Raw genomic sequence first — 22,229 nt, 5'->3', positions numbered from 1 at the left:
TTCGGCGTAATTGCTGTTGAGTCATGCTTAATGATAGTTCCAATTAGCAGGAAACAGATGATAAAAAGAGTGTCTTTTGGCTAAGAAGAAACCCTGGATGAAAGCTCTGAGGTTTTATTTGCTTTGCAAGAATAAATAGTCTGCATTTTATGATGCATTAATTTGTGTGTTTTCTTTTTTCTTCACTTCCCTGCTTAGCCAAATACCATGGAAGGGAGAGATTTAGCACTGATTCAGGATCTGGCTGAATTACTGAGAATGGGGTATGAACTGAGACCACTCATGAATGCATAATTTGCAAGCTGGTACCAACTTCCTGACCTTCCAACTTAGCTGTCCTACTAACAGGAGCGTGGCAGGGAAACAACTTAAGGTGTATAATAAATTAAATTAAATGTGAGCCAGGCAACTAAAATGAGAACCTAAAGAAAGAGTGTAGTGGAAAGACAAGGGATCTGGAATATAGGAATCTGCCAGAGATGTGGAGAGAAATGAGTAGTACACCAAAAAACTGGAAAATCAAGGAGGATAAAAGAAAACCCACCTGGCAACAGTGACCAAAAGATTGTAGTGTCAAGAGAGAATACATTTTCCTTTTGGCTTTCCAGTGGAGCTCAGAAAATCTGATTTCCAACATTCCTCTGATCTCATCAGAGTTCTATAAAGCCCACTGACAGTAGCCATCTCTTCCCTTCTTATGCTGGACATAAAATCTATTATTATTATCATTAGTCTCTTAGTTCATCTGGCAGTAAAACATTCAGTAGTCCTGAAGGTTTAAAATCCTATTAATGAACCACGAAACAGATTCATGTAACAACAATTCTGCATTGTCAGGTGCTCTTAAAATGTAGTCTTAAAGGAATGCTTTTAAGACATCACAGAAAATTAGATAAGTGGCAATGATGAGGTTGTTCACAAACTTTACTCTTTCATTGAGACTTCTGCCTGTATGCATACAAAAAATAGATTTTCACATTACTTAACTACAGTATTCATAATCACCTGGTAAATATGAATCATCTCTCACACTCTGGTTGTTCAGTTTGATATCTTGGGGTCTGATATGCAGAAGTGATTACTATTCCACCCAAAGACGATAAGAACTATAGTTCCAAGACCTAAATTCCTGTATTTTTTAGGTACCTTGGAAAAACAAAATTCTCCATTTTAAATTGGTAACTTTAGTGTGCAATGAAAAAAACTTGAATTTCCCTGCACCTCAGTTACCTTCAGTAAAATGGTGAGGGCATACCGCTCCGTCACTCATAGGAGAGCGGTGCAGGTAAATGAATATTTCTGTAGCGCTCAGATCCTAAAGCAGTAAGCAACACAGAGGTAATCCTGATGCAGGGTTAAATTCAAATAGAGTAAATAATGTGGTAGACTGTATGAGCACAGTCTGAATGAATACAAAAACCTTTTGCTTAAGGGCTGTTCACTAAATTACTCATAAAAGCTCATTGTGAGGGCTGAGTAAACTGAGGATATTTAGAAAAAAAGATACACAATTCAGTAAATAATAGTAAGTACACACAAAAGAAGTTAATTATTATGGTACAGGCAAATGTAAGTATATTTTCTAACATTTAATATAACCTTAATCATATTCTATATAGTAATGTAGTTACTTCGTGAATTACATTTAGCTAGTGCATAAAATACTTGAATTTGCAGGAGTATGTGATTCCTCAGGAGTGAGACTTCATGTTAGGCCTTTTAAAATAAATTCCAATAAACTGTAATACTACACCAATTATATTCTGTATTAAATAAACATAATGTAGGTTTTTTTTTCTTCAGCTTCACAGTGTTAACACTGTAGATGATATGAATTTGTAACGTCAGGTATCCAGATTCCAAAGAACAGACAAGAGAGGAAGATCTTAAAAATCTCCAGAAACAATTTAAGTCATCTTTGATAAACACACATTTTAAAATCTCAGTTTTTCTAGGGGTGGAAGCAGGTTGCTTTCATTTAATTGGAAATTTGCCAAACTCAGGCTTCTAGAGGAGTGTAATTTCTGCAGTTATCTTGGAAAGAAAATAATCAGGCCTTAAGTCTACAACTGGCCCAGGACTGACCATTCCTCTAATTCAGCCTCACGGTGATTGCTGACGGAAAATGTCATATTCATCAACAAGGAATACAACATTTTTCTGATCTAATCTGTGTCTACACGTGCATATCTAGAAAGGGATTATATTAGAAAATAGAGATTAAAGTGCAATGCTTACCCGGCCCGTTAAGGAAGTCTTTAATTTGTACTGTGATAAGAGAAGGTGGAATACCACTTTTAGCATCAACCTCTCCTGCTACTGTCTGCAACCAAATCTTGCAATAATCCAGAGCTTCTGGTAGAGTCTTTCCAGGATCTACAGGTGATAACGATCATACTCATTAGTGACATTTCAGGAATATGACACATAACAAAATGCTACATACAAAAGTAAGTAAAGCTAAAACGTTTAGTATATATACAGTAGATAAAATACCTAATACTATAATACAAAGTATTTGTGCCTACAGATAGCTAGGACATGTATGTAACATATGCATGAAAGCAAATTCAACATCACACAAAATGTAGAACATCTGAAAAAACGAAGAGTAAAAGATATCACTCATCCCAAGACATCTTTTAATAATACTCAGTTATAGCTTTTGTTAGCAGTAGTACTTAGAAGAGAATTGATAATCAAAAAAAGCTATTTCTGGATTGTATTACCATCATCTCAAAGAGAATATAGCAACAGAAAGATAAATTATAGAGGGCAAAAGACCAGAATGCTAGTAGATCTCTAGGACAGAGCACAATAACAAAGCAGTTATATCATTCTCTTCAAGATTCACTGACACAGTATGTTTAGCTTTTAAAATCAGCAGCTATTCCTGTACACCACCTCGAACGGAAGTCCTATGCTCAGCCTACGATGTCACAGAAGTACATGAAAATTAATTTCCTCCAAATACTATTCCTTTACTTTCTGCATATCACATATGGCAAAAACAGTGCCATAGGTAGCCTTTTTAATCTTTAGCAACTCCTGACCTTTATTAGTATAGTCTTGAATTCTGACACTACATGTGTAGTAATACTCAATTACTCTTTAGTTTCAAGACTGCTACTTAAATTGTCAAATGTCTCTCCCACTCATAAAGGTTTTAGGGGCATCTTGATGAAAATTCCTCTCTCCAACTTTCAGACAACTAAAAATTGTTAGAATCATTTTATTTAACTGAGTTTTACCAAATGCATTTCTTTTAAGAACAGCATTTCCATACCCACTACTAGAGTCAACATATGGTATGGTGGTATCACAGTCATATGTGGACTGGGTATATAAAGTCAGCTTTGGAATTTGTATTTCTTGACCTTATCATGTGATTCATATAAAACTTGGCACATATGAACCCTTATGTGATTTCAAAGAACCTACTGAAACCAATTGATCATGACTTTAGATCTATATGGAAAAGATCAAAAGTTAGCACATTCTTCTGTTTTTATTTTATCAATTTTCAGGCAATGACTTTACAGCAGTATTTGTACTGCATGGCATATACATTACAGCCTTTCCCTTCCCTCTATTCCCACTATACATTTATGAAGTCAGCTCTCAACAGTTATTTAAGAGCTGTCACTGCATACAACAGAATTGTATATTTTCCATGTGAATTTCTACATTTTTATGGTTCTTAGTCCTTTTCTTTAATTACACTAACCAGAATGGTAAGGCACACTCTCTTTTCTATAGTAACTGCTTTAGGGAATATCTTTTTTCCTGTCTAGTGTTTGCCTAGGATACTGAAAATAGTAATAAAAGAAATCTTTACCACTGAAGTACACTTTTAAAATATTTTTCCTGACATATGTTGTAAAGCATTGCAAAAATTGCATTGCGAAATGCCCATCAATCACTAAGCCACTTTAATTGTTCCTTCAGAAACATTTGTATAAACATTTAGGTGTACTAATACAGGGGAAAATATTAAAATACACCATTTCTTTCTCTTATTTCTAAAGATATTGTTCCATACTTCCTATAGCAACCTGGATCAACCATTGACTTTTAAGAAATTCCAGCAAATTTAGTCAAACACTGCTTTTACTGTATACGCTTACAAGTATTCCTATTATCCTAAGGCATTTTGTAGAATAGCTAATAGTCATTTCATAGTTCTAGATGTTTAAAGATGAAAATATTTCTAATGAAAAGAACTTACATAGTAGAAAATCCTAGCATGACATAATACATTAGCTATACAAACACAACCCTCAGGGTGCTGGGAATTGCATCAGGTAAGCAGAGAATGAAAAAATAAAGGAGCCTTGGGACTTTCCAAAGATTACTTTGTTCTGTCATGTCCCAAGGAGTGCAGCACTATCACCTCTTCAGTACCTGGGGTACTTCAGGCCTGGGGCATATGAACAGTCAAAACAGACCCACATAACTTACACAACACAAAGACATTCTACAACATGTAGAATTAGTCAATGTTCAATTTTGCTTAGTTCAAATGGAATCACCTTATGCTGACATTGAGGTAATTATGGAAGCAGGATAATTGCACGGTTGGATCTTAGCAGTCTCTTCCAACCCTAATGATTCTACAGATCTATGGTTTGGCATCTGAGCCAGTGATCCTGAGGGGCCAGTCAAAAAGCTGGTTAGAGTGTTTCCAAATCCATGACATGGTTAATTTGGATGTGGGTCCAGACTTGACTACACATCCAGGTATATCAGAAATGAATCAAGAAATAAGTTTTTATAGCATGAGGAGAAAGCTAAATTCAAAATTTCGAAACCAGCTATGCAAGTGCTTATCTCAAAAACATGAAGAGAGTTACGAAGATGAACTACCCACTGTATCTGGGCAGGAAAATTAATTTATGCTGTAGGTCAAAAGAGTTAAATATATGTACATTGATAAAAAAGATCTTCTAAGAAAACAGCATATAATTTTTTACAGGATTAAGGATCAGGAAAAGAATAAAACAATATAAGTAAATACATTCCCATGCCAGAGGTCAGAGGAATTGCCAGAAAAGCAACAGAATGAAAAAAAGAGAAAATTTAGGCTGAAAAGTGCAAGGCATTCCTGTTCTGAGAGAAAAAGGACTCTTCTCCCTCAAGGAAATGATGGAAATGTTAAAAATGTTTAAAAACACACTTGACAGAACACTATGAAATATACAATAGGGAACAATTATGCATCAGCAGGGAACTGGTCTGAATAATGTATTATAATAGGTCATTTCCATTTCCATTTTCTATGATTCTCCCAAAAATCAACACTTAAATTTGCAGTTATTTGTATGAAGAAAATGCTGGAGAAAACCCAAGGGATGCATATACAAGCAAAAGGAGAGGCTAGAATTACTCCACAGCAAGCCAAGGGAGAGAAAAGAAAGGCTTGAAAAGTGAGGAGTGGTGAAGACGGCCAGAAATTCTATCCTCCGGGCAATGTGAAAAATTTGTCTGTGGCAGCAAAAGAAAAATGGTGAGACAAATATCACAGACTGACAACCAAGTCTGTAATTTAAAATCTGTAGGAGTGAGAAGCAGTGAGGCCTTGAATACTTCCACATTTTTATTTTTATTTTTTGATGAGAATGAAAAAAAATCTCTGGTTATTTTTGAATCCACCAAACATTCCAAGCTACTTTTAGTCCTGTTAACTTCCAGATCTCACCTTTGAAATTAACAGTTTATGAAGTACCTAAACTTGCTTTGAATTTACAACTTCTGATACTTCCTCCTTATGTAAGTAGCAGACAGCAAAACCCAAACTTCTGAAGAGATGGGAGACCAAGGAGAAAAGGAGGGAGACAGGAGAGATTTCAGATATTGAAGATTTTCATGTTACAAAATGTGGTTCCTGGCATCCAGGACATCATGGGGGCAAAGCCCGGGGCAGACCTTATCTGGGCCTCAGCAATTCCCAGCAGGGGACCGGGCTACCGAGCTGTGTGCCGGATGGCTACTTGGCCCCTCCAGCTGGAACCTCACCCAGGCCAAAGGAGGTCTGCAGCAGGCTTTTATTTCAATGGATGAATCATACTTTGGTCTGCAGTCAATTTTGCAAGCCAGTATGATGCTGCAATCTCCTCTGTATTTCCAACTCCAAACTGGGATGCTTGGTCTTATTTTTAAAATGGTTTCCATTGGAATTTAGAAAACATAACGAGAACACATTTCTGTTAGCATACTCATAAATGCTGTGTCAGGGAGTTCAAAAATGAGCATTTATAGTATTACAAGGAATGCACACTCCCAAGCCAGCTCATCTTTACTGCTGGGGGCTGCACACCCGTACAGCCATGGATGCAGATGTACTGGTCACTAAATATACTCGGAGGGGAACAGGTGACATTCCAGCAGAACTCCCTCAGTGCTGGATTAGGGAACAGTCTTAAATCCTCGTCTGTCTCGTAGGAAGCACAAGCTGACAGAGAGGCGGTGAATCAGACTTCCTGCCAGATCCAGCCTGCGCTTCTCTCCATTCAGCCTGAGCTTTCCGTTAGATCAGAGGTTACATGTGGTCCTAGCTACTGCATCTGCTCTTCATGGACCCCCTGCCATCAAAGGCGTGGGTGCTAAAAAAAAAAAAATTAAAAAAATTTAAAAAAGAATATTTTTGGATGGCCTCACAATGGCTATTTCTTTGCAAATGCTTCACTGGAGGAAGTTGAAGAAATTCCATGCATAACACATTTGGAAATTTCCCTCCTTTAAAATGAGTAAGAAGCACAATCTCCTCTTTGAAAATAAACAAACAAACAAATAGAAAAAAGATTTTTCAAGAATGCCCAGAGCACAATGCTCAGGAAATGAGGCAATTTTGTATCTGGATTACATTACCTGAAACAAAGCAAATAAAAGTTTAAGAAAATATTTGTAAAAGCAGCTTATGAGGTTACATTAAAAACAATTGCACCCATTTTTATTTAAGTGGAAATGGCCAACTCTCTGTAAGCAAAAACTAACAGTTAGCAGATGCCATTTTTTTAAACGTAGGATGAGCAATGAATAAAAAATGTCGTTTTATAGTATCTTTCAGGCTACTTCTATAGGATCTTAGAAGACATCTCAGGAAAGAACTGGTCATTTTAGTAACATTTATTAAGGGTTTAATATTTATCCCATTAATTTATTTACTTTGATTTGAAGTTCCTATACCAGGCAAGTAATATAATTGCAATCAAGCTGTGCAAGTACAGAAATAATTTAAAACACAAATGAAGCAGCTTAGCACATCCATACTAAAACTGAACTGACGTTATAACCTAATAAGTTATTCTCCTCCTACAAACTGCCTTGCAAGTGGACATGGTTTGAGGGAAATACTGAGGAAATTGAAAGCACAGCCAGTAGTCTTTAGCTCCAAGGCAGGCAAACTCCCAAATCCAGACACCGGCCTTCTGGAATTGTGTTACTGCTAATTACTAATTGACACTCTAATAGTGCTTAACTTTTAAATATTCTGCTTCCTCCTGTTTTCTCAACACGTTCTTATTTCTTTCATCTTGCAGAACATACAAACAAATCACCACAGCTGGTGAAAAGAGGAGCCAAGCTCTTTGGATGTGGCTTGGTGTTATAGCCACTGTGCCACTCTCTCACACCTAAGAGTGACAATAATGTAGAAGGCCTCAAGTTTAAGCTTTATTAACTTGAATTCTTCCTAAGACAAGAACAAAACCCTTAGCCCACGTAAAACTTATGTGGCTTCGTAACAGTATTAAAAACTTAATTTCTGCACATGTTCAAAGTAGTAAATTATCACAAAATTCATTCTGTCACTAGCCCAGGATTAACTATTATTCTCTACAGAACTCCTGCTGGTTTTACAGGATAATTTCATACAATTTTACAGGATAATTTCCCTATTTTATTCAAAAACTCATAAGATAGACTTTCATAAGGAACATATTCTCTGTTGACTTACAGGTGAACAATGAATTTTTAAAGAATACACGAATGTGAAGGATAAGAACCATAACAAGGTCTAAACTGTGATCAGTCTACCTTTACCACAAAGTTTCCATTGGAACCATCCAAAAGTAACACCTTCCCTATTTCACAATACTATCTTGCATGAGGATTGCTCTGAAAGTAATGTCTCCTATTCTGTTATGTTGGCCCACACTGCCAGAAGCAGATGTCGGTATGGCAGTAGAGGCTGAACTTTCCCACCAATATTCTGTTACGTGTTGTTGCTGTGTGACAGATGGCAGCAGAGGGGCAGTCTGACAAAATGGCATGTGACATGGAAGTGTGTATAGAGCAAAAGTGTATCACTGAATTCCTCCATGCAGAAAAATGGCATCCATTGACATTCACTGATGCTTGATGAATGTCTATGGAGACCAACAGTGGATCTGAGCACATGGAGGTGGTGGGTGGTGCATTTCAGCAGCACTGACAGCGAGTACCTCTCTAGGTGCAGATTTTTATGAGTGTGGCATGCAGGCTCTTCATTGCTGGCAAAAATGCACAGCTGCTGGTGGTGACTACACTGAAAAATCATATTTTGTAGCTGAGAACTTGCTCTATCAAGTAGCGTTATTGTGCTCTCTGTATCTAATGTAGTTTCCATGGAAATAAATATTTTTGGAGCAACCTACATATTTGTTTCTGCCATGCAAGATTTGAGAGGATTGTTTTAGAAAGGTAGATTTTTTTCCAAAAAGCCTGAGAAATTATAGCACAGTATTTCCTAAGACCTGAATCCACTGCAGATGAACTACAATGTTCTTATGCAGCATATATGGTGTTTATGTATGCAGAGAATATGATTTGAAATGTCACAGTTTTTATTAGCAAATTTTGGATATAATCTACGTAGACCTACTACCGTTTAACTATGTAAATTAATCTGTATTAGTATATGTAATGAGAAACCACCCTCACTGAATTACCAATAAAACTTATAACAAACATCTATTTTTCCTTCAACCCCGAGTCATCTTAATTTATAAAATATACTTCATTGCATTCTTTATCAGCATGATGTATCTCTTTCAGATACAAGTCAGCAACTAGTCACAAAGCCACGAAAAATTGGAGTGAGTGATGAAATTGACTACAGCAACTTAGAAAATGCAGTGAAAGGCTCCTGATGTTGCATTGTATGCTATGCAATATATATGGCACATCAATGTACATACATACACACATATATATAAAGATATAGCTAATTGCCATTTTCCCTCTAATATGAACTCTAGAAACTAAAAATAGAAAACTCATACTACAGCAAAATTCATGTTACAGCAATGGAATGACAACATGAAAGCCTGAATGATCCAATCACAAACACAGCAGGTCTTCCTAAACCAGAGACAATAAAAAATTTATGCTACCTGTTCTATTGTGTTTAAGCGCGGATTAGTTTTATTCACTTATTAATAAATTTAGGATGGTGTTTTTAGGCACTGGAACTTTGGCATCCACCTTCTCAATCTCTTTTGAAAAAGCTATAATGCTTTGGCAGAAAGCACAGGACTATGTCTGGTACTCAAGTCAGATATTTATTACTGCCCACAAAAGCTGCAGGATGAGAACCGAACTTCTGCCTCCACGTAATGCCTGACTCCCACCTCCACACAATTTTACCTTTGCCTGACAGACAAAAAACTAAAGAAAAGGGTAAGAACCCTGCAGGGCTAATTGTTGGCTGTCCAGGAAAACCTCTTCAGGTCTAGTTGGTAAGTTAGGTGCTTTCAAGCTGCCATCTTTACTACCCATGCTTCCCATGCTTCTGTCCTCTCTGGTTCACTTTCAGTTTCTAGGAAAACATTATTTTAGCTTGTGACCAGAGCCTATTTTTTTTAATAGGTGTTCCCCTACATAATTATTTTTTATGTAGTATTTATTTAGTATTAAAAAAAACCAACAACATGGAAAGCTAATTGTAGGAGCAGAATAGAGAGAACTCTGCCCATTTTATTTGTAATAAGCCACACTTCTCTTGCCTCCTTCTCAGATCAGGTCCCTGCATCCTCAAGAACAGGTTTTTTTTATTTATTTATTTGATAACAGTCTGCAAAGTAACCATACATCTCATTAAATTCTTATTCTCTGTACTGGCTGTCAGGCAAATGCACTGCAATAATTTCATTTCTCTCTTTAGGAGTATGCATGAGAGAGAAAAAGATTTTTATCAGGTACTTCTCTAATGCTTTTCTTTAAATTTTATCAGTATATTTATATGGGCAAATACTGCGATACTCAGCCATAAGAAATACTTTTTATGAAATCTCCTTGGTTTACAACTGTTCTGTCCTTAGAATAAAGCAGGGTGTTAGAGTAATGCGACAATCCCTATGACAATCCGGTACTGAGAAAGTAATACTGAGGAGCAGGAAGAGCTGGTTGCTAAAAGGTCAGATCTTAATTAATTTCAAATGTTTTACACACTTAATGTGATTCAGCTACGCTGAATAATCCTTAAAACACAACTGTTTACAGATTAATTTGTAAAGATGTCCTAGAAGTCTGTCAGTTGTTTTCCCTTTCACCACTCCAGTAATATGGAGTGCCACTTCTTTGACATTTATAGCCAGAAATGACTGTTCAATGACCTTACCTGTACACTTGTAGTCTGAGGCTACTCCCTTAAGCCCAGCATCAAACACGGACACTTCGATCTTCTGCTTTCTGTGGTGGCAGCTGAGGAGCACGGAGGGCTGTGATACAACCAGGTAAAGAAATGGCTGCAGCTCTATGTCACCTGTGCCCCTGCGACCAGGCTGCCGAACGATAGTTATACCAAGGGCTTGTCGAGCAGAGGACCTTGTGGAAGCATGCAGGGTTTCCAGTGACAGAAGACCTGTTTTTCTTCCAGAAGACAGGGGAACATTGCTGTTCAAAAGGTCATCGGCTGTGACAGATGAAATGGACGGCTGACTGGGCCTCTTGGTGTCATGGCTGCTACCTGAGCCTGCCTCTGGAAGGTTCAAGGAGCTTTTGCTTATTTTCTCACCATCTTTCTGATCTTGTGGTGATTTCAATTTAGGTAAAGCAGTGCATGAGTAAGTCATTAAGGAGATCCGACTCGCTGTAACAAAAATGTCAAAAGGGATGAAATTGAGGTTCTTCACAATGGACGACTGGCGGGAGGGCTGGGCAATGCGGTGCTGGCTGGTGCCACTATGCTGCTCAATCTGAACAATTCTGATCTTAACGCTGTCACTGCCAATTCCACTGTCCTGTGCCCCACTGTACCGGGAAGAAGTCTCAACCATTCCTCCATCTGATACATCCATTTTTTTTTGCTCTTGTTTGGAAACCTTCAAATGAAAATAGTCTATTAGCTTATGATATCCATATCCCAAATGTTTCCATTTCAGTGGCAGCAAACAATCACCATATAAACATGATGTCAAAAAAGAGAATCATAAAAAATATCTGCCAAGTTAACTTAAACACAGTAATCGCTCAAGAAAACACAGCAGGTGTCTGTTCCAATGAAATGATGACTCACAACGGATGAAGTGCCAAAAGAATATGTGAAGGAAAAATAAAAGGAATAATGATTTCTAGGTTTAAACTTCATTCTTCAAAAAAACTCATTTGTTATACTCTAAAGATTCTACAAGAAATTTATGGCTTAATATGGAACCATATCTCTGTAAAAGAATACACTGTAAATAAAAAGCCTCGTCATAATTATTTTCCAGTTTTGAGTACTGACATTTTTCTGTGATTGTAAGAAACAGAATGCAATATAAATCTAATACAAAATCAAAAAATGACAAAACAGAAATTGTGAGCTGAAAAGTGTAAATATTATGTTGTAGAAAGAATATTTTTCTTAGAGAAATGGAAATGACAGCTGCCTTATATGAAATTCCAAAGTTGAAGTATCTGTAGACTGCCATTGTGACAGAGTGTGATTCTTAGCTTCTCAGGGCCCACCCAGTGTACATGATCTCATCTGTGACATCCACAGGGTTTCAGATGAGAAATCATTGCATATCGACGCATTTCAAAAAGAAAACATACATCACTGAAGAGATAGTAAAAAGAACTTCTATTGTAGGAAATACTACAGTGAAACAAAACAAATCTGCAGGGTTTACTACCCAGGGACAGAGTAGTATAGCAAAACAAAAAGACCCAAGACAAGGAGGTGCTTCAAGTTGCAAATAATTCACTTCAAATACTGCTGCTGAAATAAACAGAAATCCTACAAAGAACTTGAGGACAAGGTAGGAAGTCTATACGCAAAACTATTTGGAAAAAAAAGACCGCATAAATTCAATAATAGTAAAACAACAGTGATGTAAAGCCAACTCCTGTGATTCATACGGAGCTTGCAGTTGTGCATCACCCATCATAGCTTGCGCAGCATAACGAGCACTTCCATCTGTGATGCCCAGAAGAAACGTTTCTGCTCCATATAGTACAAGTTAGCATAAGAAATGCCCTAAACAATCAGATTCAAGACCCAGTACACTGTTTTTGACAGCAACAGGAGGACACAATACTGGGAGAGATGTAGACCCCGGTACTTCCTGCAATTTGCTCCCTCTGTAGAAATTAAGTGGTTGGAAGTGTTAAAGAAAAACTGCCTTTTTTTAAAGGTTTCTTTATATTGTTCTTTCTGAAACAAAGGGAAAAAACCCTCCCCCTCTTTCTTTAAAGGCATGGCTATACTGGAGAAAAGTATTTCAGAGGAAATCCTAAGCAGAACCCTTAACTAGCTGAGATTTTCTTTGAAAAGGTTTTTGCCAGCTCTGGTTACAATCTTTTCTGATTCACTCATGTACATATTTTTCAAATAACCAATAAACTTCCTTGCGGCTGATTTGTATGACAGACTCATATCACTGACTTGTAAAAGTGGTATCACTTTTAATGCAGCCTCTGTAAAAATATCTGGAGACCATTCTAACGAATTACTTACATTATAAGCAAAGAAACCACGACTCCTCCTGATAAGCTAGCAAAGGTATACTGTTTATGTCTCAGCCCCTCTGTCTGGTAAACTATAAAGCATTTCGCTCATATCCTGTACTGATGGTACTTTCAAAATGACAAAGATTGTTTCATTGCTCGTACATTCAGGGCCAGCAAAAGACGGAAGGGATGGAGCTATGGAATGATGCTGCTATATCATTCCATGGAAATACTGACTGAAAAGAAGTAGAAGGCATGTGCTAATACACCCAGCACTTAATTGATGCATAGCCTTCAATTCAGAACTACAAAAAATATTCTTAGAGTGCAGAGTTCTGCAGATAATTGCTTCCTGTTTTCTGAATGCATTTTCTCATTTCTTTAGGTCAAATGTATTTGACTAAAAACCTAGTTATTTTTGTCTGTGTTGTTTATAAGTCAGTATGTATTAAATACGCTCATCTATGTGCAGCACCTCAAGGAAGGTAGAAAAGCAACTCCATCCCCATTCAGATCTTAGCATCTCTGCTAAGACTACCGCAAGGGTGTTAATTGGTCCCAACTGCTGTGTTTCCTGCTACGTGGACACTCAACTGAAAGAATTACTGAGGCCCCTGAGTCAATTCATGCAGGTCACTGAACAGCAGTCAGATGGCAACTTCTGCACAGTATTAAGCAGCTTGAGACGTGAACCACCGCCCCAAATGCAAAAAGCACCACATACTACTGCAATTTTCCATGCCACCCATTTCCACAGTTAAACTTTGACTTATTTATTCTCTTACCATATATATTACAAAGGTTGGAACAAGTGAGGAATGATTTGCAAGACAGCCTTTAATAACATTACTGTTTACACAATAAAGGTGCAGAAGTACCACGGGAACTTTTTGCATCTATTTCTGCTCAGTAAGCACTGTGTCCTCTTCCAAGTCGCACAATTAACCCAAAAATATGCCTAGTAATAAACGTGGGCATCATTTAGCTATTCCTCTAATGGGATAGCAGACAAGAGGGAAGGACCCTCAGGATAACTCCTCCTAAAAGATTTTTGCTTTATTACAGAATAAATGGGCCAATACTTTAAAGATGTCAGGAACAGCAATATCAGCTCGCTGCTAGCAAATGCAATGGTAACATTTATCATTGGGCTGTATTATATCAATTCTCTTACTCTTTACATAACCCATTTAAAATGAACAATAAAAGTTTTCTTTAATTAGCTACTGGTGTGCATTAACATGATTATGATTAAACCATAAAAACCAACTGTACATTACTCTGGTCCCCTATCCCATGTGTTTTAAATTATTTTAGTTGAAAATGTACTTTGAGTCCCTTTTAAAAGTTCGACCTTCTGCTTTCAGAGAATTAAATGCATATTACTGTAGTGGAGAAGATAATGTTTCAGACCTCCAGGCATATATTAAACACACTGGCAGCACATTAGACAAAATGCTTTACTTATTAGATACTTCCTATTCTAAACAGTGTCATCAAAGGCTAAAAACAAAATCCATATAAAAGCTGCACAATGCTTCCACACAGAACCTGTGCCAAAATCCCTGTACTTTCCAACTAATGAGGAAAGGATGTGTACTCTTAACATATGAATGTAAGATTTTCCAAGCATTCACTTTAGGAAACAGGACTATTGATTCCACATGGCTTATGTTAAATGAAACGGTATTGGTAAAATAACCTTTAAGATATTTGGCATGATAACTGTAATTAAACAGTATTCAAAGGAGTAAAACAAAAGGGAATTTGGTTCCACAATGGCTAATTAAAATAAAATGAAAAAACACAGCATGTCATCTATCAAGATAAATTGTTATTGTTTAAGAACTATTTAAATACTGTTAAAATATACTTTTAGATAACATCTGAAAGGACTGGAAAAATATTTGTGGCTTAAAAATGGATAGTTTGGCGAAGAAAAAAGTATAGGATGCTGAAATTTTATGCTGAGATAATAGCTTTAAAGCTTTGAGCATAACCAGATGGTACTTAAATCAGAGGAATTCTACAGTTTCACTGTCAGAATGAGTTGCAATATGGAAAGGTTTTCAATAGCTAGAAAAAACATGTCAAGATGATAGTTTACTTAGATCACTTTGGTGCATTTTCTTGTCTTTTCACAGTTATATATTCTATCAATACTAGACACCATAGGAAAGGTGTTGAAAGCTACACGAGTAGCTAGGGAACAACGGCTAATTCTTCCTTTTCATGTGTTGAGATAGGTAACTTTTCTAGCTTAACCCCTTGAGTTCAATAGGGCATATGATATATATATCTATCTAGTGAAAGGGCACGGAAATAGCACGTCCTGCACACCGAGTACACACTGAGAAGTATATCATAAAATCAAGAGTAAATAAATAGATTTGCTTTACAGAATTGGCAAGCACTCCCACCTGAGGTCAGTGCAACCGTAGCCAGGTAACTCTTATTTATTTTCTATTTCTGATAAAAGCTTTCAGATGGTAGAGACTTAGCCTCAAAGTTTTCACTTCATAAAGAGAGGCAATAAAATGATCAAGGTAAACACAGAAATAGACTTTAGACTATTAACATGTTTTCCGAATCAGAGAATGGTGTTGTACAACTGACAACGTTTTTCATTACATCTTCACATTCTTAGTCTCTCAAGAGTTTTCAACAATAGTAAATGTAAACACGTGCAAAGTTTCACTATAAACCTTCCTATCATTTTTATTTTCTTTTACTGGTACTTTACAGACTAATTCGCTAATTAATAGATCCACTGTAAGCAATATAATCTTTGGAAGTGCAACTGCTCAAGATCAAAAACATCTACATCTGCATAATTTTTCCAGCTTCTCAGATTAATTATGGTTATATAATGGCTCTATTGAAGTAAAATTTCCAGCCTCCAGCATAGCCATTCCTTAACTCTGATCAAAAACCTTCAGCCAATCATGAGATCATTCTTCACATTACATAAATTATGGAAAGAGTCACAAGTGTGAAACCACAGAATCAAAGTGCCAATCACATCTGGTACATCGCTGTGACATGTGACCTAGTTCTATTTCTCTTGCTAAAGTAGTAGTATTTTCATGGAAATAAAAACTGCTTACCACAGAAACTGAGCTACAGAAAAGGAATGTCTTTCATTTTTTTTTTTTTCCCCCTGTTGTGCTTAAACTGGAATCAAGAAGAAAACATTATGTATTTTCTTTCTGGATTTATTCTAGATACTTGATCTATTTCATCAAAGATTCTCTAACTGTCTTTGAGGCACCACTGTTTTCTAAAGATTTATTTTTTTGTAAAGCTGTTTACTAAGTTGTTCTACGAAGCAGTTTTATTTTGATTTGTATATACGTTATAGGAATGACTAAAATTCTGGTAGTTATTTTTTACACTGACACATTAATCTCAGACGGAAAATATAATGAAACACACACACAAACATTTTAGAGTACTAAATTACTTCTACCGGTCTAATACAATTACCCTTAAGTTTTAAATTAAAACTTCAGTCCTGCAGCTTACTATAGACAAGTTGGTATTTGTATTGATGTAACAATGCAGAAAGAGTACTATATCCAAAACTTCCTACAAAAAGGGAACTATTAAATCAAGTAAAACTGAGGAAACAGCAATATCAGAAATTTCTGAAACAGTTTATTTCATATAAAAGTCAAATGTATTTTTTCACTAACGGATTTTCCTTTTAATCAGAATTTGCTGTAAAATTACATGATCATGGTGCATACAGTTTCACAGACCTACAGCATTCAGTTTTAGTTTCTACAACACTGCAGGAATTATATGAAAGATGGGAGAGCAGTACAAACTCAGCTTTTTTTCTGTAATGTTCTTCCAGCTCCTCAAATCTGGGTTAAGAGGCCACATTCTATTAAACATTGATGCAAATATGCATAAATCAAAGCCATGCTAAATGTTCCAATTGTAACATGGTTATATGCAAATGCTAAATCCTAACTCCAGCAGAATTATTGTTTTTTAATCTTAATACAAACAGTATGTTTATTATGCTATACTACTAAAGGCCAGTAAGGCCCTACATTCTTTTGTTTGTTTTTAAGGATGTATTTACAAGTTGAAAGAGAAACAGGTTGAAATCTGGCAGAATTCTTTGTCCAACAGCAACTGTTCCATAACATTTGTTTCGAAACGTATTATCTTCTGCTACTTTTTCAAATTTAATTTCAGATATTTTAAGCTTACATCTTTTTTTTTAACATTAAAAAACATCTGCATTAAAATAAATATACATTTTTACTTTAACACTTTTACATTTTTACAATGAGGATTTGTTCATTTTAGCACATTCTTTTTCAGGTTAGGACCAAGAAACAATCTTTTCCCATGAGAAACTTGCTTGTATACTTCACTTGGGCCTGCTAAAAATATTTCATCTTGATTTTGCATGATATGCTCTTAACATTTCAGCATTAAAATGTCAGTATTAGACTGCTGTTGTACTAGTCTCAAATTGAAATCCCATTTCCATGCAGAAAGATTACTCAACCAAATTGTGGTTTAGCATTGATCTGATCTTACAGAAAGAACTTTGTCTCACCAAGCTAACTAAATGTCATGAGGCTGAGTGAAGTCACATACGCTGATGTGCCCAAGTATGCTGAAAAAATAACAACAAAACAAGCAACAACAATCACACAAATACGTGCAAGTTTAAATACCTAAGGCTGTAGTTTCACAACAGAAAGATTGCTCTCAAACAATAGAGGAAGACCAATGGTCATACTTCAGAGCCCAGTACGGCAACACAAATAGGTTTGCCATTGCACAGCCTGCAGTGGGATTACTTGAAGGGGTATTGCCACTGTCCAGCCCTGGGAAATCACAGTGCTACTGAGTGGCACTTCCTACAGTATTGGGATTAGGAGTGAAACAATCTGGGTCCAACACACTATGTTTTCTTGACCAGGTGATCAATCATGGATCAGAAACTCTCTTAAGTGACAAGGATTTTTAAAGTTAGAACTCAACAATTTTTAGATGAGTTAAGAATACTAAATACAGAAACATCAGATGATTCAGTGCTATGGCATCTGGAAATGAGAAGTTTAACAAAGTTGTTTTCTCCCATTGGAGTAAGTTGGAATATTCTGCCATTGACTAATATTCAATATTCTGTAAAATAACTGAAAAGATGCAGAACCAGATGCCAAATACCTTGGCAGTGATTCAAAGCCGGATTCAACAAAACCTTGGAATGCTAGTTTAGGCATTGTTTTCTAGGAAAGGATGAATGAATGTATGAACAACAAGATTAGTCATTATTCTAACACAGTAAATTGTTAGCTAACTATGAGAATGTAGAATCTACCTGCAGCCCCTTAATCAAACAAGTGTAGAGCTAAGTAAACCATGTACCAAATGAAATGCACATTTTCCTTCAGATATATTAGAGCCTTATATGCTTTCAGAATCTTAAAGACAATTAAAATAACTAAAACCACAGCCGATAAGGAGATATTACACACAAACATTGCCCAAGTCAACAAACTTCCTTCTACACTATTTCCAGTAATGTCAGACTGAGTCAGACTACATGCCAGAAAAATCCACAGTGCAGCAATCGCCAGTGAGAAATATCCAACTGCTGGCACACAATTGCTCACTGAAATATATGCCGAGATGTTGAGTGCCTAAGGTTTTAAAACTTCCAGATGTCTGGAAAATTATCTTTTCTGCCTTAATTTTCTTTTTTTTTTAAAAAAGGTTGTTACATCTCACGTGTATCACACCAGATACACTTCTACTTTGTTCAGTGTTGCACTAAATCATATTTCAGTGTCTGTAGAGCACTTTACAAAAGGACATCATGGATAAGTAAAGCATGTGAAGTACCATAAGAACTAAAGACCAGGAAATTAAGAGTTTCAGAACACAGTTTGGTGTAGGCCATCACAAAATATTCACGTACTTCATGTACAGCAAAATAAGAGTTAAAGAAAAGTAGAAAATTAATGAATGGAACAAAAAAGCCAACAGCATAGAAGTGACCAATGTTCTGCTTGAATTACTACATAAATACTAACAAATTTTAAATGCTTACAGAGATAATCTTTATTATGTACTTCTATTTATATTATATATACAAATGCATATCACAAAAATGTATGTCTTTTATTTAAAAATTAGTTTTCAATTTTACCTAATGAAAAATTGTCCATCAGACTGCAGCACAGACTGCAACACTCCTGAAATACTTGCAATTGAGTTCAGGTTCTGCTTGCTTAGAAATACATGAACACTAGTTTCAACTGCCAGAGTGGGCAATTCATCCAGACTAACCTCCTGACATTTATTACTGGATTGTATCATATTAATCAAAGCCACAGGGCCTACAGAAGTCCTCTGTGGGCCTTGTAACTGGAGGCAGCAAGGAGAAAGCCTGGTCCCCATACTGAAGATTAATTGCTCTCAATCTTAAAACGTAGTTCACTGCAATTTTACAATACTGGCTTTTCTGGTAGATGGCAGAATACATCAAACACACACAAATAGCTAAACTCTTAATTATACTTCCATTCTGAACTGCGTGTCTGTATCTGGGAAGGAACAATATTAAATTCTTGGCCTTGTTCAACAAATACCTAGTACAACACTGGAATGTTCAAGACTACTGGGAATTATTGCTGCTGAGATAAATGAACTTCTCTGAAAGAGAACATAGCACAAAAATAAATTGTTGGGATTCAGATGGACTCAGAAACACTAAAAAATTAGATATTTACTGTCTTTATACTTATAGATTAAAGCATATTAACATTAAAAAAAAAGCAAACAAAAACCTTTGCTAGTATCAGAATTGCTAATTTTCCCAGAACTCCTCCTTTGAATCCTATAAGACAGTTAACCAACACAACTGTCTTTTCCCACTGAGTTCAGTACAGAGGAAGAGGCAGCAGTACACACAAAAATTTTCATGACAATTGAATTATCCCTTCTGCACCAAAGGACTGCTATGACAGATGAATCTTAAAATTATGAACTAAATGGATGCCTCATCAACTATGGAAAACAACAACAACAACAACAAAATAGGTGATGGTAATTAATTAGGACGTGTAGAAATTGTGGGACCTGAACATGATGTAAATGGTATGGAATAAGTGGTGAATATTGTCTTAGTTTCAGCTGGGATGGATTTATCTTCATTGTCTGGTATAATGCAATATTTTGGTTCTAGGAGGAAAACAATGCTGATAACACACCAATGTTTATAGTTGCTGCTAAGCAATGTTGTACAGAGCCAAGGCTGTTCTCAGTGAAGGCTTCAAGGAGCTGAGAGGGAACAGAAAGAGGAGACCTGACTTAAACTGGCCAAAGGGATATTCCATGCCATATGATATCAGTTTTGGAGGGTATGGAAGTTCATCTCACTTGCTTCTGCTGCTCATGGGCTAACTGGGCATGGGTTGGGGGATGGTGAGCAATTGCTTGTGCATCACCCGTTATACATTCATATATATATATAGTCATAACAATTATCCTTTTCTCTATCTTAGCAAATAGTTTTATCTGAACCCATGGGTTCTACTTTTTTTTCCAGTTCTCTCCTCCATCCCACTGGGAAGTGGAGAGTGAGCAAATGAGTGTACGGTGCACAGCCACCTGTTGGGCTAAACCACAACACCTTTGTCAACTGATTTTTTCTCTAAAGCTGACATAGTAGACAAGCTAGAATAAACCAATTTTCTGCTAGTTCAAATATATTTTATTTATGTAAAAGATTAAAATTAATAAAGCTATGATTCCTGGGCTTATTCCAGAGATATGGAAGAGTAGTGTGTCCCAGATCTCTGTTGTTCTAAATGTCTCAGAAAAAAGTTAACAGTTAGGTAAGGATCAAACTATATCCTTCCATTCAAAATACCTACTTTGAATACAGTCATCTCAAAATTTCCATGGTGTGACTGTAAATGCAATTTGTGCCGCATTGCAGGGGCACAAATGAAACTCTAAGGTAATTTTAAATATGTTAAAAACAATCTGCTTAGATTTGAAGCATAAGCGTAAGTTATGCATGCTTGCAAATTCCAGGCTAACATACAACTCAAAGCATTTGTTCATGAGACATTTTCAGATATTCACTGTGTATGCATGCATATCCATATCCACAGGCATGCATACATTTTTCTGAGTCATCCTGATGTGCTCTGCAAAATGGACCCTTTCTCTTAAGCCTTACTACTTTAGGATGAGTTTACTTTAGTTCCTCACTTCTTTAGTTTTCTTTGCAGGAAAGAAGCCTCAAAGAGTCTTAGTAACAAAGTAAATTTACAGCCATGTTCCCAATACATGAATTGCATCTAGGTTTCTACTGGAATAAAAGCATCTGCTTATAGGAAGTATCAAAAAAGTACTGCACAGTCCTTCAAAAAGATCTTTCTGCTGTTTTTGGCAATAAAATCAAATGATGAGACAAAGCTTCCTATCAATGGAAACAGGGTATGGTGATGACTCAAGATACTGGCAAGGACTTTATTTTGATAGTATCCTTGAACAAACCAAAGACCACTTTATTTTCAGGAAAACATCCGACAAGTGGCTATGTGGGATTCCAAGTACTGGTAGTGCTACCAGGAAAATGATGCAAGTATTATTCAGCTATTCCAGCTAAGGGTTTTTATTGGCACTCTCAGAAAGTTACATTTTTAGCACTCCCTCTGACACTGTCAAGTTGCAAGTTTACTTTTAAAGCCTTATGAACAGAACAGCCCACTGACAAAAAAAGATCAGAAGATGACCACCCGTCATTTATATTTCAAAACATTCAGCTATTCCAAAATTTTAAATGCTGCATTAAAAGAAAGATGTCACAAACAAAACAACATTCATATATACAAATATGTGCAAAAGTTTGTCTTCATCTGAACTCCTCACAAGTCACTCTACCAAAGAAGATAACTTTGCTCAACAGAAATCATAAAGCAAGACTCTAATGCAAAAGCTTCCATCTGATTTTAACAAAGATGAGGAAATACTTAAGACATTATAAAAATTCTTAGAGTAATATGACTATAGCTAATCCTACTCAGCATAAAACTGGTTGCACAGTTACACAAGAATAATAGATTCACAGAATCACTCAGATTGGAAAAGACCTTAAAGATCATCAAGTCCAACCATGACCTAACCATTCTACCCTAACTCTAACAACCCTCCACTAAATCATGTCCCTGAGCACCACATCCAAACGGTTTTTAAACACATTCAGGGATGGTGACTCAACCACCTCCCTGGGGAGCCTATTCCAGTGCTTAACCACCCTTTCTGTAAAGAAG

At 36.3% G+C, this 22,229-nt stretch overlaps 1 protein-coding gene across 5 annotated transcripts in view; it reads right to left on the bottom strand.

Annotated features, from left to right (window-relative positions):
* The window catches only part of VPS13B (vacuolar protein sorting 13 homolog B), a 411,590-nt gene that overhangs the window by 103,205 nt on the left and 286,156 nt on the right, over positions 1–22,229 (bottom strand). For all 5 annotated transcript variants that reach the window (XM_040695919.2, XM_040695916.2, XM_040695918.2 and 2 more), the window contains exons 34-35: positions 10,598–11,300; positions 2,239–2,376 (exon numbers count right to left, since the gene is read on the bottom strand). In XM_040695919.2, coding sequence (XP_040551853.1) covers positions 2,239–2,376; positions 10,598–11,300 — 841 coding nt within the window. The remainder of the gene's footprint in view (positions 1–2,238; positions 2,377–10,597; positions 11,301–22,229) is intronic.

Source organism: Gallus gallus, chromosome 2 (assembly GCF_016699485.2).
Source record: "Gallus gallus isolate bGalGal1 chromosome 2, bGalGal1.mat.broiler.GRCg7b, whole genome shotgun sequence".
NCBI lineage: Eukaryota > Metazoa > Chordata > Aves > Galliformes > Phasianidae > Gallus > Gallus gallus.
This window is presented reverse-complemented; position numbering and strand designations above follow the sequence as displayed.